Source organism: Heloderma suspectum, chromosome 4 (assembly GCF_057233095.1).
Source record: "Heloderma suspectum isolate Gila_16-S chromosome 4, 16-S_ref, whole genome shotgun sequence".
In the NCBI taxonomy this organism is placed as follows: Eukaryota; Metazoa; Chordata; class Lepidosauria; order Squamata; family Helodermatidae; genus Heloderma; species Heloderma suspectum.
The window spans coordinates 71,997,503-72,013,280 of NC_139461.1; the positions used below are offsets into that span (position 1 = coordinate 71,997,503).

At 42.2% G+C, this 15,778-nt stretch overlaps 1 protein-coding gene across 2 annotated transcripts in view; it reads left to right on the top strand.

Annotated features, from left to right (window-relative positions):
- The window catches only part of NOL4 (nucleolar protein 4), a 207,321-nt gene extending 200,942 nt beyond the window's left edge, over positions 1-6,379 (top strand). For both annotated transcript variants that reach the window (XM_084848084.1, XM_084848085.1), the window contains one exon: positions 4,470-6,379. In XM_084848084.1, coding sequence (XP_084704210.1) covers positions 4,470-4,663 — 194 coding nt within the window. In that variant the 3' untranslated portion in view covers positions 4,664-6,379. The remainder of the gene's footprint in view (positions 1-4,469) is intronic.
- The last annotated feature ends 9,399 nt before the right edge of the window (positions 6,380-15,778 follow it).

Consider the following 15,778-nt stretch of genomic DNA (forward strand, 5'->3'; position numbering starts at 1 on the left):
TCCAGAAGCAGCCTCCAGCCAGAGTACGAATGTTGCTATGCTGATTTTTTTTTTCTACCAGCATAGTGGGATTTAGAAGCAACCTTGTCCTGCCCAGCAGGCATGACTCAAGTATAGGATCACTTTATTTAGGGTACTTCCTGACACTGCTTTTATTGTGCAATCACCCTGCATTATTCACAGAATTTTACGGTGTATGTGAGTGTGTGTCCAGATGTTGTCATCTTCCATTTCTAACCCTCCCATGTTGTCCCACCACTTCTTCCACAGAAAATCTGTTATAGAGGGAAGGACAGAATAGCTGCACAATGTCTTTTGATTGGTAGCTTTACACGCCATTTGGAAGCAACCTTAGTTTCTTAGCCTATCCTATTTGTCAGGTAACAATTAAAGAACAATGCACAGATATATAACATGCTAATAATGCATTGAAATACAACTATAACTGAACAATGACAAGCAAAATCCCCTTCTCCAAATAGGTCCCAGTCAGTATTTTTAACTAAAGATCTGTTTAAACTCATGAAAGTGATAGCCCAGCAAAACTTTTTTATACTCCTCTTTGAAAGCTGATTCCACGCTATATCACATACTGCTTCTGACTCTCCTCTCCGCTTAGTTTCAAAAACAAGTCTTCTATGCAATGTGTGTGGAGCTGGATATAGTTTGACAGTTCTTTAGGTCCTGACCACTGTTAAGTGCCAGACTGAAAAATTATTTGACATCTCATCGCACATGTATAGACAGCCTTCTCCCTTTTTAAAATTATATATTACTGTTATTAATATTATGGACAGTAAATTTTGGCCAACATAAAGGTAATTGTTGAATTTTTCAGAGCCTATTGTCTCCAACAGGCTATTAAAGCTAAAACTGGCCATCCCATACTAGTAGCTGAAATGGGTTATTGCAGAGATAACTCACATATGGCTTTGCAACTCATGAGCTATCAGTGCTGTTACCAGTGAAATAAGCTGCTGTATCATATGTCTGACCTGCATTTTAGAATTCTAAGTAATTGATGCTGCCAATGAGTAATTTATGAAGCAATAACTACCTCATGTTAAATCTTGCAAGTCATTTGTCCGGCAGTGTATTTAATGTCAGATTTACTCAGCAGCTAATATGATAAATGAACATCTAGCTCTTGGAGAGGATTCACAGTGCTTGTAGCATTTTGAATGATTTAGTTAAAACAAGAACTGCTTAGCTTCTAAAAATATGTGACGTCTATGCAACTTAAATGAATCCATAAACCATAGTCAGTAACTAGTAACAGTATAAATGGCTGACTGAGTCACCCCTATGATGGCTAGAGAAATGATATCCTGTGAGCATTGGAAATTGTATGTCAGAGGAGATTTTTTTAAACATCAGGTTTAATTTGCTGCTGTAGAAGAAGCTGAAGCTCTATATGCATGAGATAGAGCAAGGCTGACTTGCAAGATCATGCAACAAGCTGTGGCAGCTGGTGACTTCTGGAGGTGATGGCGGTAGGGTTACATTTCTTTTTCCTAGCATGTGCTCCCAGCTGCAGCTGATCTGCCTATACACTTCATCTAAATTCATCAAACACCAAGGGTAAATCAGTCCAAGTACCAATGGAAGCCATGCCTGTGTTATCATTGTTTGACTTAAATGACCTCAATACCGATTACACACACACACACACACACACACACACGGTGATAACTCAGTAAGCTGAGCCAAGTTTTCATGGTTTTCTTAACATTTTGTCAAAAATTTCATTGGACAGGATATTTTTTTATATCAAGAAGTTATGCAAATATGTCGAGTGTTTTGCTATTATTCTCCAAGTCTTGTACTCAAAGCACAAATCACAGGGTGCTGCACTAGAAGCCCCAAGGGCTGTTTTTAAGATGCAAAGAAGTTGTGCAGTGCTTGGGGTAGCCGAGAACTTTACTGCCAGATCAAAGTAGACCCCCTGCAACAACCCCTAGATGCCACTGATTTGATATTGGGGTTAGATCCAGATTTACTTTGGATTAACTGCACTGATGGAAGTGAACTTCCCCACCCCCTCCTTCCCATGGCAGCCCCTGCAGCCCCTTGAAAATACAGCACAGAGGGGACCCTGCTGAATGGTGTGAGCTGTGGTGATGGGGGAATCCCCAAAGGGACCTTCCACAAGCAGAGACCTTCTTCTCTTGGAAGAGAGATCCTGGATCCAGGCCATCGTGTTTTATTGCAGTGATTTACATTGTATTCCTGCTCTACATTTGGTTTAACATTCCCACTGAAACTTCTGAAACTAGAGAACGGCTTTGCACAAAGAATCCCTGTGACTAGACATCCGGTTGGAGCCGTGGCATCCAGCAGTGACTTGCAGAGTTCTGCAGGTTGCTTATCTCAAACAGCGGGGAAAAGGTTGAGAAACCTTTTTATCTACCCCTGGAATTAAAAGGAGAAGCTTACAGTACCATCCAGATGAAATCTTGGCAGAAGAGTTCCTTTTGTGAAGAAACAGAGGGGCTGAAATCTAAGAATAGACACCGGAGTGTCTTCACTGAACACTGTTTGAAACCTCTAAGCAATTAGGAGACACAAGGACAACTGGCTCCAAACAACATCTCTGAACTTAAACTACCAGCAATATCTGAGGACTTGTAATTAAATTTGTGTAAGTTTGTTTTTCTTGTTTCTGCAATGATACTTGCTTGTTGTGCTTTGGAAAGTGGGGGATGGCAGAACCAAAGGAAAAAAGGAAAGGCTTGAAAACGCCACCTACCCTCCCAATGGCTCCCCCAGCAAAGGTTTCTAGAAATGCTGGAGATGAAGAGGAGTTGCTTGCTTTGATAAAAACTATATCTTTGCAGCTACAAGAGCAGTCAAAGAAACTTGAAACAATTCAGGACTCAATAACCGTCCTTCAGGGGGCTGTGGATTTAATTAATATCTCTTTTCAAAAGATGGAAGTGAAGGTTAATGATCTTGAAGATCAGATTGTTGCGCATGAAACGGCCATGAAAGTGTCCCATAATGTTTTGTCTGCTCGAATCTCTCAACTGGAGGCCTTCAAACACAGAGCGAATCTACGCATCCTTGGTATTAAAGACGTGGCTACTGATATAGGCTTGGCAGAATTTATGGATAAACTTTTGCATGAGCTATTTGCTTTGCCATCTGATTTCTTACTTGATTTTGAGCATGCGTGTCATGTTCCTGGTTCAAGGCGTGGCGCTAAAGGGACTTCTGGGACTGTTATTGTTCAATTTTCACAAGTCTCCACAAAAAACTACCTTATGCATTTGGCAAGAGAACAAGGTGAGCTGTGGTGGGGACCAGCAAATGACAAGATTATGCTCTTTCATGATTATACTAAAGAAATTGCTGACAGAAGAAGGCAATTTGCTAAGGCAAGAAGTTTGGCAAAGCAAATTAACCTGCAATATCATATTAAATATCTGCCAGATTTTGTGTTCTTTTTGAAGATCAGATGGAGAGATTCTTGGACGCTGCAGAAACATTTTTAATTGGTGTTAAAATTAAATTCAGGGAACCACCTCTCTCAGCCTCTGGAGTTGGAACTTAGCCATTTTTACTGTTCTTTTGAAGTGTTGTTTGGGTTTTAGCTGATAACTGGTCAGGCAGTAGGCCAAAGATAAATGTTTGCATTTTTTTCTTCTCTCTCCTCTTTTTTATGTTATATTGTAATAAAGTGCATATTTGTGTGCGTATGTGTGAGCACACATATAAATCTATTTTTAGATATGATACTACTTGAAATATACAAATGATTTGTTCCTGTTTTTGTCTTTCTCTTAAACTTCTCTTTCCCCCCCTTTTTATTACTATTATCATTATTAATATCACTATGGGATTATTGTGGTTGCTGTTCCTTGCTGGTTAAACCTCTAATGTTTATTAATACGTGTTTACTGAATAGTAATTTATGGCTAATGGAAATGGATTGTTTACTTCTATTTCTGTGCTAGAAGACTGTTTGGATATTTGGTTTGTCTTTATTGAAGTTTAATATAATTCTGTTTTTTTTTCTTTTTTCTTTTTTCTCTTCCTTCTTTTGCTATCCTCCCTTTCTTTTCTTTTTTTAGAATACTGTAATGTTGGAAACTGAAGATTTTGATTATATTGTTGGTAGTGTTTATTTTATTTGTAAAAATAAAAATAGATTAAAAAAAAAAAAAGAATTCCTGTGACTGAAGTCTGGCAAGCAACAGCATCAGCATCAGCAATATATTTGCCACCATTGATGGTTCAGCAGTATAAATTGTGCCAACAGAACCATAAAAGTGAATCTAGCTTGGTATGAACATAAAGCTAAATGAAGCAATAGATGCACTAATGAAGCAGTCACTAAAATGTTTTTCATAAATCATATTTCTTTCTTCTTTGGCCAGGCATTTGGTCTGTACTTGAGTTGTGCCTAGCCTAGAAAGTCATAATAAAGGTATCCTGATGTTTCATTTGTTGCTGTTTGTGATTTCCAGGTCCAACTGATCTCAGTATGAAGAGACAGTTAGCAACCACTCCTGGATCTTCCAGCAGTACCAGCTCTAGACCTCAGCTGAGTCCAACCGAAATTAATGCAGTACGGCAACTGGTTGCAGGATACCGAGAATCAGCTGCATTTTTATTGCGTTCTGCAGATGAACTGGAAAACCTTATTTTGCAGCAGAACTGAGACACACGACCATCCTGCTGATCTAGTTTTATCACAGAATTTCCACTAATGACATTGTGATTTCCCAGAGCAGATCTTTTAACAGTCTTGCTGACGAGTTAAAGTACCATAATGCCACACTGTTCTTGGTGTTCTTGGTGTGTTAGGGTTCTTCAAGTGAATTTGGACCTCTGAAATTTCTGAGGTTCTTTAATATATCCAGCCTATTGCTTTATGTTTGTTTGTTTTTCGTGTGACAGCATCAATAGCAAAAAGTGGCTAGAAATGTTAACTCGTTCTAACATGGACAGAAACAGAAGATGCTGGGGGTTAAAAATTGGTCCAAAATCCAAGTGCAATATTAGTGGAACGTGCTATTAACTCAATGGACTCAAAGCTGCATTATATGGCAAAATGTTGCCAAATGCCCTGTTGTTAACAGGATGCAATTGCAATGAAAAGGATCTTGTATTTTAAAGAAAATGTAATTTTTATAGAAAAAAAACAAGACAAAAATGTTGGTTCTCATTCTAAATTGATCATTTTTACTTTGGTAAATTTTTCACTGATTTTTCAAATAATGTTTTGAGGAGTTATTGTAAGTCCTCTTTTCTGAAATCTCTATCTCCCTCTCCAGTCCACACCTGTTCTAAAGCGAATACCTTTTCATGCTGGGCAGCCCATGCCCTGGTGGATCCCTACAAAAATATATCTGGAATGACTTCCAAAGGAAGCAGATATTTCCTGAGCTCACACCATTTTCACCTCCATTTCATAATGAGTTGCAGCTTTATTAGCAATTAATAAAGATGTGAGGGTTATTTTTTAAAGACATATCATTTTTTAAAGTGGTTTCCTACAAGCTATCTCACTGAATTCCAGGATTGCTGCTGCTGTCTTGTACAAGTCCTTCTAGTAGTGAATGGATGTAGATGATTGAATGTGAAGAGGTTGCAAGTGACAATCGGAAAATTTGCACTCTTGTGTGTATTTATCTTTTTTTCTTTTTAAACAAATACGTAACTGAAAAGGGCCATTGACACTTCTGACGTGATTTTATAATGCTAACACTGAAGTAAAAACTGTACAAAAATTGTAAAGGATGCAGCTGCCACTTAAACAAATTTCCCTTCCCCTGACTTCCCTTCACCTCGTTTCTTATTTTATGATGTCAACTACACATCAATGGTGTTTTTGTTGTGCGCTAAGGAAAGCTTATTTTTATGTATTTAGAGAGAAGTATTTTAGTTCATGCTTATTGTAATATTTGTTCTGTTGTTTAGCTTTGGTTAAATAACAAGTTCCTTGTGCATTCCTGAATTTGCCTTATTTTGTGTACAATTTTTACGTAATTTGTTTTTTGACAATGAGTTTAAGGCATCAGTGATATTTTCTATCTACTTGTTACATATAGTTTTTCAAGTAATGACTGTGATTGTGACAAAGTAATGTGCACTTTTTCTTGTAACTGTGGACATTGCTATGCTTTTTCCCTTTAGTGTTTCTAGAACTATTGTTGCTTACAGTTATGTTAAAAAAAGACAACTTTTGTGATACTGTTGGTGAATATCATTGTGAAAAAGCCTATTGAAATGAGTGTTTTGGAGATACCTAAATACACAAACCTTTCTTTTAAGTTGTGGACACAAATGTTCACAGATTTAAATGAAATTTTAAAAAAATGAGGGCTGGGAAAAATTCCTCTGTTTCATTTGGGTAAATAAACATCTGTGTTTCAATACAGGCCTGTGAAACAATGTTTTAGCATACTCAAAAGTTAATTTTTTCTGAACACTGTTCTCTCTTAATGCAGGTTAAAATCCAATTTATACAAAGGGATGGAGATAATTTCTAAAGAAATATCCATCTGAATTGGTTAACTGGTTAGATAGTATCAAATAGATAGAGGCATGCTCTCCATAAATCTTGCAAGCAGCATTGCTTAGATTGTAATGAGATCAAGACAACTCAATTTGTTTACTGAAAGATTGGTTTCAAGTTAGTATAGACCACATGCAGGTGGTGGAGGGCTACAGGTTCCTGGGGTGTGTGTGTCCTAATTTCTTTATATGGCTGCATTGCAAACTGACTGTAATATTGGCACTATAACCCTAGTAGCATCATCACCAATGTAAGTATGGTGAGACTTTCACCTTTGTAAAAACTAGCTTATCAAATGAGCAGAATTTAAGCATAAATAAAAGCTGATAGGAAAGGAGAGGAAAATGAAGACAGCTGACCACCATATGATTGAACAAACAGTAGGCACAGTCTAGCCACACATGCCAAGAACAAGGCGTAGAGGAACTTCGTTTAGATAAATATTGCAGTCCACTGGCTGTGCCATTGCTGTGTTAAGTGTGCTAAATATATTGCCCATTCATGGTAACTTGAAGCCCACCTATGCCTTGTTTTAAAGCACCCAGCACCCTGGCCTTCCTCAGATCTCTGGCACAATGACCAACTGCAATACGGGCAGTGCCAAACACAAGGGCCTGGGAAAGAATGAGCCAGTGCATGTGTGTTCGTGAGGCACAGGAAGGCCTCCATTAACCACGAATGGTTGGACCCATTGCAGTTCATCCAGCAAAGCAGTGACTAGACAAAGCTGGTACAAGATCTGCATAGTGGGAGATGAGAGGGTTACAATGCATTGCTATGCAGAGCCCTTCTACATTCATTTCCTGCCGAGAAATATGTTCAATGGAAGTGTCAAGTTAGAAATGATCATCGACATGTTTTAGAGGTCCCAACCATTACATACACCTTACTGTGTGAGCTCATCTTGAAAAAAAGAATTATCTTTTCTACAAAACCTGAAGAAGTTGCATTGAAATAATTTATGCAAGAAGCAGCCCAAACAGAACAATCATGCAGAGTGGTAAACCAACTTAACAAAAGGCACACTGATACTGGTGTCAGAGCTAAACAACAAAGGTATCTTCTCAATCCCAATTGCACAAGTATGTAAAGTTGGAACAACGTTCCTGCAATACATGACCGAAGCTTTTGTCGTGAGCCATCTCATACAGAAGCAGTTCCATATATTGGAGAGGTCTTGACATGGAACCCAACGCTCCCTCTTCTCTCCCAGGCTTGCCTTTTGCTACATAGTGCAGGAGTAGGCAACCCATTCTCCTCCAGATGTTTTGGACTATGATGCCCATAATCCCTCACCATTTGCCATGCTGGCTGGGGTATATGGGAACTGTAGTCCAAAAATCTGGAGGGCACCATGTTGCCTGTCCCTGTACTATTTGCAACAGGAGGCCCATATATGCACATGCATGCGCGCACACACACACACACACATACACACACACTTTTTCTCCTCTTTAAGGCAGTAGCCTGCAAAGTACTTGTGCTCACAAGTTACCTGTGTATGGCCAAAAGCATCCCAGGGAGGGGGGAAAGGGAAGAAAGGGGGGGAAGAGTCCTTTCAGTCCTATGCCTGTCTATGTAGCTGCCCCTTGCACTTTTGTTCAAACAATATTTTCTCTTTATAGCATCATAAGAGGGGGGAGAGAGAGATGTGGAATAGTGGGAAAATATTTCAGAATATAACTTTTTTGGACATAAAATGGCACCATCCATACAAGGAAGAGTAGGGAAACCAATCATGTTCTGTGTAGGTTTGCCAACTGTTTTCTAGCAGAGCGCCTATACCTTTAATAGTAATGTGATGAGCAGAAATTCAGCAGCTAACTCCCCCCCTCCCAATATGTAGACAGACTGATGGGGAGAGCATGATTTGGTGAATGTCCTCTTCCAAGGTTAAAGACTCAAGATCCCGCTCCAAAAGGTTGTGGCACTCTTAAGCCCAGGTCACACAATCATGGGGGGGGGGGGAATAAGTCACTGTGGCTTATCCTGCCCCCCCCCCCGCTGGTCACGTGCCAGGGGTATTTGCATAATTAACCTGGCAGCACAGCTTGTTGTCATATGAACCCTGCCAGGCTGGCTTGTTGCCATCACCCACAACCCATGGGCTGTTCTAGGGTTCTAGGCAGCTTGTTACCCATGGCAACAAGCCGCCCTGCCCAGGTTTGCATGACACGACAAGCCACACTGCCAAAGATAATTACGCAAATCCCCCTGGCACATGACTGGCAGATGATTGTGTGAACCCGGTCTTAGTCTTGGGTTGGCTTCTAATCAATACAGATATTCTACCTGGCTGTGGATATATTCAGTGGTCTCAAGCTACTGAATAATACATGAGAAAGCGCGAGGGACAGAAGTTCCATTGCCATACTCAATAACATCTCCCATAAATTGTTCCCTATCTTTATTCTCATTACAAATTCTCAGCAATGTGGGACCCTGGTTCTTCTGAGCCACTTATTCTCTTCCGTGAAATCAAGGCTAGAGTCAGGTAACAGAGAGCAGTTTCAAGCTAAGAAAAGCTGCTATTGGTGTAGTCAGCAGCTGGAGTCCCCTCTCCTGGAGCCAACCACTGCAAAGTGAAAATGTCAGGGAGCTGGGCAAGATGCGAGATGGATACAGCCACACAGCACAGAGTGAAGTGTTGTTGCATTATTTATTTACATCAGTACTGCAGAGAGCAGCTGTAAATCCAATCGAGACAGAAGGCTTATTAGCACCATCCACACAGCCAGATTTAGGCTCCCATTCTAAACATATATGTCATGGGGTCCAACGTGAAACTGGGTTCTACAGCAGAGGTGAGAAGGTCCATCCGGGAGGTAAATAAATCTGGGTGTTGCAGTAGGGACATCTAATTGGTCATTGCCTGCAAACAGTGAAACATGCATGGGGATGTTTAATGGCTGAGCAGCAGGTGTTACACAAACTGCAGACCAAGAGAAAAATAAGCTCATTAATGAGCAGAAAGAGTATCATTGGCACTAGTCAAATTTAATATACGCATAATGATGGCCTATTGGGCTGTGCTCTTATGTTGGTCTCAGCTGAGACGAGCAAAGTTGGGGCTTTAGTGTAAGTTCTTTCAGCGAAATCACACCATAGAGGTGTGAACATTCTTCGGGTTTGTTTTTGTGGTTACTTGTTTTTATATATGCTCCCATAGGGGAAAGATAAGCACAGAAAAGGCACTGATGGGGAAAGGCATCCACCATTCCTTATAAAACAAGGTAAATGGGCAAAAATCAAGCTTAAAATATACCCTTGTCTGCTTACCCCAGCAGTAAGCAGCATGTATTTGTGTGTGACAGAGTTCAGCCATGCAGTCCCCCCACTGGTGTTATTTAGAATGCGAATCGCTGTCCATTTAGGATATCCTTGTAAGGCTCCTTAGCTTTTAAAAGCCTGTTCCGTCTCATATGTGACAATCTGAGTTTCCATAAGAAAGAAAGACTGAGTATGTTTACGGTAAAAAAAATACAAACAAATGCATCCAGCAGATGGCAATGATAGCTATAGATACAATTTAACAATGTTATATTAAAATGCATAGATTCCTGTCAGGAATCCCTGTTACAATGTATTGTTGTTTTGTGTATTTTAATTACTGGCTATAATATTTTCCCCTGTGCTTCATAGTCTTCTCTTTGTTTTAACTTTCTGGGAGGATATTTATAATTTTATGAAAAGGTTTTACTATTTGCAACTGTACTATCAGTGCTCATCATATAATACTCAGCATCGCTGTGCACCAAACAGCACACGCTGCTCTTCCCCGCCCCCTGCTCACCACAAGATCTATTTTGTTATTGTGTCCGTGTGCTATGTTAACCTCCCAAAATTAGTTGATCCAGCATTTGCTTCACAAGCAAAGCACTGACTGCATTTTGGATCGTGGCCTCAGGCTGGCAGTGCTGAAGCACCAGTTGCGAATGTGCAGTAATAATGCCCCAAGTTGATTTAAACTAAAAACAGAAGCTGAAAGCAAGAAGTGCACCAAGAAGCAAGGCAAAAGCACATGGGATGATTTATACATCCTTAATAAGATGTTCTGCTCTAGTTTCTCCTTTGCCACTGAAGGGTAACAGATCTTTCAGCTTCTTCCGTAGCTATAAAAGTTGAGAAGCAAGATGGTATGCAAACAGCAGAATGGAACAATTATTCTGTTGGGGAGGGGCATGATCAGATGTATTCACTCTAACCAACAGGAGTGCTTAAGGGGCTTATAGCCCCCAAAGAAAAACTTTAAACATAAAACAAGAATAATAACAAGATTAATAAAAACAATATTGATAAAATAATAATCCACAATATCACAAAAATATAATAAAATGTTCTATGGTTTGAGAAATTGTGAGCCCCCTTAGGAGGGTCATGCACAAATGTTGTGCCACCAGTGAGAAAACCCATCTCTTGCCTCCAACTATTTCTAATAATCTGCTAAAATCCAGGCTCTTTTAAAGATTCTGAGATGCCTGGGGACTGAGTATTCATTTGAGGTCCCCCTTCATCTCCCTGCATTCTGTGTCAGTTTAATTTTTCTTCTTCACTTGGAATTTTCTTTTTGTTAATGCTGATGTTGACTGTGTTGAGGCCCAGGGCAATTTCCCCCAATGCACCCTCCAAAAGGCTGGTTAAGGACACAATCCTAGATATGTTCAGACAGAAGAAGTCCTATAACTCCCAGCATGTCACAGCCAACATGCCACAGCATGGCTGTGGCATGCTGGGAATTGTAGGACTTTTTTCTGACTAAACACGCATAGGATTGTGTTCTAAATCTGCTAAAATGCCCTGTACCTTGGAACCCCTGCTTTGGCCAGCTCCTAACCCAATTTTAGGCCCTCCCTAGTGGTGGTCAGCATGGAGCTATTCTACATGGATGGTTTCAGAGGTAATAAAACTTTTTCTTTCCCACTCTTCAGAAAACACACACACTATGTAGCAATAAAGCCTTGGAGAGAGCAATCCTATGGTCCATGGGCAAGCATTACAGGGATCATACGATGGACCAGAAAATCCTTTCCAAGGTCAGAGACAGCACTCTGACCTCGGAAGGGGGAGTCAGCGATCTGACCCCAGCCCTGACCCTTCACAACCAGCACAGAGAGAACCATACTGGCTGCCTCTCCAAGGTCAGAAAATCAACCTCAGAGAGGGGGGAAAGGGAGTGTTCCAGTGGGTGGGGAGGGGAAGAGACCAGAGCTCCAGGACATGATTTATCCTGAGCCTCCTCCAGCCTCCTTCCCCTCCAAAGCATCCTCAGTAACTGGCTGAAAAGACCATCTAGCAAAAATAAAGGAGGTCGGAGGATGGGGAGGCAAAGATCACCTCCTGGCTTCAGCGTGGCAGGGCACAGGAATCTCAGAAGCCTCCAAATCCAGGGGCTTCTGAGCAGCAATGGCACAGTCCCTACGATTGCACTCTCCCTGCAGTATAGCACTTCTGATTGATTTAACATGAGTAGCTGTGACTGCTTTGGTGAGAAGAGGTGAAACAACTCCCTATTTCATTTTAGTTTTGCATTTTCCATTGCCTGCTTTTGTGTACAGTATTTTACTATGGAGTATACAACTTTCTATTTCTTTCATTTAGGGATGTACGAAAGTCACTTACCTTTTGACGAAATGTGATTTGAGGTGGGGGGGGCACCCCGTCCCTCCCCCCCCCAAAATTCTGGCTGGGGGGGAGGCGCCCCGTCCCTCCCACCACGAATCCTGGCCGGCTGTGTCTGCAAATGGCGGCAGCCATAGCCGCCGCCGTTTGTATCCCTGCAGTCAGCCATGATAGGCTACGTAAATGTTTACGTAGCCTATCACGGCTGAGTAAAAAAAAAACAAAAAACCCGCGCGTACGCAAATGGCGGTGCCCATGGGTGCCACCATTTGCGTTCCTTATTTTGGCACATCTAGTCTACGTAAACATTTACGTAGACTACGGCGAAAATAAGGGGAACGCAAATAGCGTAGCATCTACACTATTTGCGTTCCCCTTATTTTCGCCGTAGTCTACGTAAATGTTTACGTAGACTAGACATGCCAAAATAAGGAACGCAAATGGCGGCACCCATGGGCGCCGCCATTTGTGTACGCACGGTGTTGTCGTTGTTTTTTTACTCAGCCGTGATAGGCTACGTAAACATTTACGTAGCCTATCACAGTATTTTTTAAAAATCTAGCCGTGATAGGCTACGTAAATCTTTACGTAGCCTATCATGTTGTTGTTTTTTTACTGGAAATGGCGGCGGCGGCAGCAGCTGGTCGGAAGACCGGCCGCCGCTGCCACACCGCCACCACACCGCTGCCAGAGCCGCCGCCGCCAGGGAGATTCGCCCAAGGTAAGTCCCGTCCCGGGGGAGCGCGGGGGGGGGGTAGCAGACCGTTTCACCACCGATTTTGGGGGGCCAAATGCGCTGGCATTTGGCATCCCCGAGTTTCGTGGCGAAATTCTCTGACATCCCTACTTTCGTTATACTTTCATTGGAGGAGACTTCTAGATAGTTATTTTGCCAAAGTTATGCTTGCTCTCTAACAACCCTATGCATTTCAAAAGCTCTTCACTCACATGCCAATTATACAGTATTACAAGAAATCTGCAATTAGCAATTTCACTATCGAAGTTGAGTGGAAATGTTAAACATCAGTTCATGAAGATCTATATGATTAATTCTGTGTAACCATAACTAATCCTTTCAGTCAAGCTTTTAACAGTTTGTGGCATGTACGATGTATCTGTAGAGTAGCAATTCTTAACAGGTGGTAGTCTGGAGTCCTGTACCCTAGGTGACCAATTACCTCCCATCCAGAGGTGCTTAACCAGAGGGGGCTCACTGGCTGCAAGAGAATGCAAAGACTGAAGAGGCATCTGAAGGGAACATTTGGAGAGAAACAGTTTTCTGCTGCCTTTCCCAGAGAAAAGGGGGAGGGATATTAAAATGATACATTCTACAGAGACCAACACTTCCCTTGTGTATTATACACATGAAGAGGGCTCCACGAAATCACGGGGCAGCTTCCCCTGGGCCAGCCTCCAACATCCATACATTAGATGAAGATATCTGCAGGGGGAATGCCTAGATCTGCACATGTAGACTTCACCCCTGCAGATGTCCATATCTGATGTGGAGCAGGGATGGGGCCCCAGGGGAGCCACATGACCTCGGGGGGGGGCGGTGGCATGGCGCTGCTGCCCCTCCTCACATGTGAAAATCAGCTGGGAGATGACAGGGGTGGGCTTGCTAGATGTAATTTTCAGTCTCAGGCTTTCTGCCCTGGTCACAGATACACCCATTTTCATAGAATAGAATCATAGAATAGTAGGCCTGGAAGGGGCCTACAAGGCCATCGAGTCCAACCTGCTCGATGCAGGAATCCAGATCAGAGCATCCCTGACAGGTGGCTGTCCAGCCTCGTCTTGAACGCCTCCAGTGTGGGAGAGCCCACCACTCCCTAGGTCATTGGTTCCATTGTCGTATTGCTCTAACAGTCAGGAAGTTTTTCCTGATGTTCAGCCAGAATCTGGCTTCCCGTCACTTGAGCCCAGTATTCCGTGTCCTGCACTCTGGGATGATCGAGAAGAGATCCTGGCCTTCCTCTCTGTGACAACCTTTCAAGTCCTTGAAGAGTGCTATCATATCTCCCCTCACTCTTCTCTTCTCAAGGCTAAACATGCCCAGTTCTTTCAGTCTCTCTTCATAGGGCTTTGTTTCCAGTCCCCTGATCATCTTTGTTGCCCTCCTCTGAACCCTCTCCAGTTTGTCTGCATCCTTCTTAAAGTGTGGTGCCCAGAACTGGACACAGTACTCCAGATGAGGCCTAACCAGTGCTGAATAGAGGGGAACTAGTACTTCCTGGGATTTGGAAGCGATGCTTCTATGAATGCAGCCCAAAATAGCATTTGCCTTTTTTGCAGCCACATCACATTGTTGGCTCATATTCCACTTGTGATCGACAACAATTCCAAGATCCTTCTCGCTTGCAGTGTTGTTGAGCCACGTATCCTCCATCTTGTAACTGTGCATTTGGTTTCTTTTTCCTAGGTGCAGAACTTGGCATTTATCTATCAAGATCACTTTGAATTGTGTTTCTGTCTTCCAAAGTATGAGCTACCTTGCCCAATTTTGTGTCATCTGCAAATTTGATCAGCATTCTCTGCACTTCCTCCTCCAAGTCATTAATAAAAATGCTGAAGAGCACTGGGCCCAGGACTGAGCCCTGCGGTACCCCACTCGTTACCTCTCCCCAGTTTGAGAAGGTCCCATTGATAAGCACTCTTTGAGTCCGATTCTGTAGCCAACTGTGGAACCACCGGATCGTTGTTTCATCTAGCTCACTTTGAGCTAGTTTGCTAATCAGGATATCATGGGGCACTTTGTCGAAAGCTTTACTGAAGTCGAGGTATATTCTGTCCACAGCATTCCCACAGTCCACAAGGGAGGTGACTTGATCAAAAAATGAGATCAGCTTCGTCTGGCAGGACTTGTTCTTGACAAATCCATGTTGGGTTTGAGCAATCACTGCGTTGTTTTCAAGATGCTTACAGATGGATTGCTTTATATCTGCTCCAGAATTTTCCCAGGGATTGATGTCAGACTGACTGGTCTGTAGTTCCCAAGTTCCTCCTTTTTACCCTTTTTGAAGATAAGGACAACATTAGCCCTCCTCCAGTCATCTGGCACTTCCCCCGTCCTCTATGATTTCTCAAAGAGAATAGACAGTGGTTCTGAGAGTTCTTCTGCCAGTTCCTTTATTACTCTAGGATGCAGTTCATCTGGCCCTGGAGATCTGAACTCATTCAAAGTAATCTGGTGTTCTTTGACCATATGCATATTGATCTCAAGCTGCAACCCTGCCCCTTCAGCCTGCACTTCGCCTTTGCCAGGGGGGGTCATAGACCCTCTTTTGGGAGAAGACTGAGCCAAAGTAGGCATTGAGCACCTCTGCCTTTTCTTTGTCATCTGTTATCGTTTTGCCATCCTTATTTAATAGCTGAACCACCATTTCTTTCCTCTGCCTTTTACTATGCACGTAGCTGAAGAAAGCCTTTTTGTTGCTTTTAGCATCCCTCGCTAACCTCAGCTCGTTCTCAGCTTTAGCCTTCCTGACGCCATCACTGCAGTTCTGTGCTAATTGCCTGTACTGTTCCTTGGCCTTCTTTCCACTTCCTATAGGTGTACATTTTTGTTTTCAGGTCATCTCTGAGCTTTTTCTGAAGCCAAATTGGCTTCTTCTGTTGTCTTCCACCTTTTTGTCT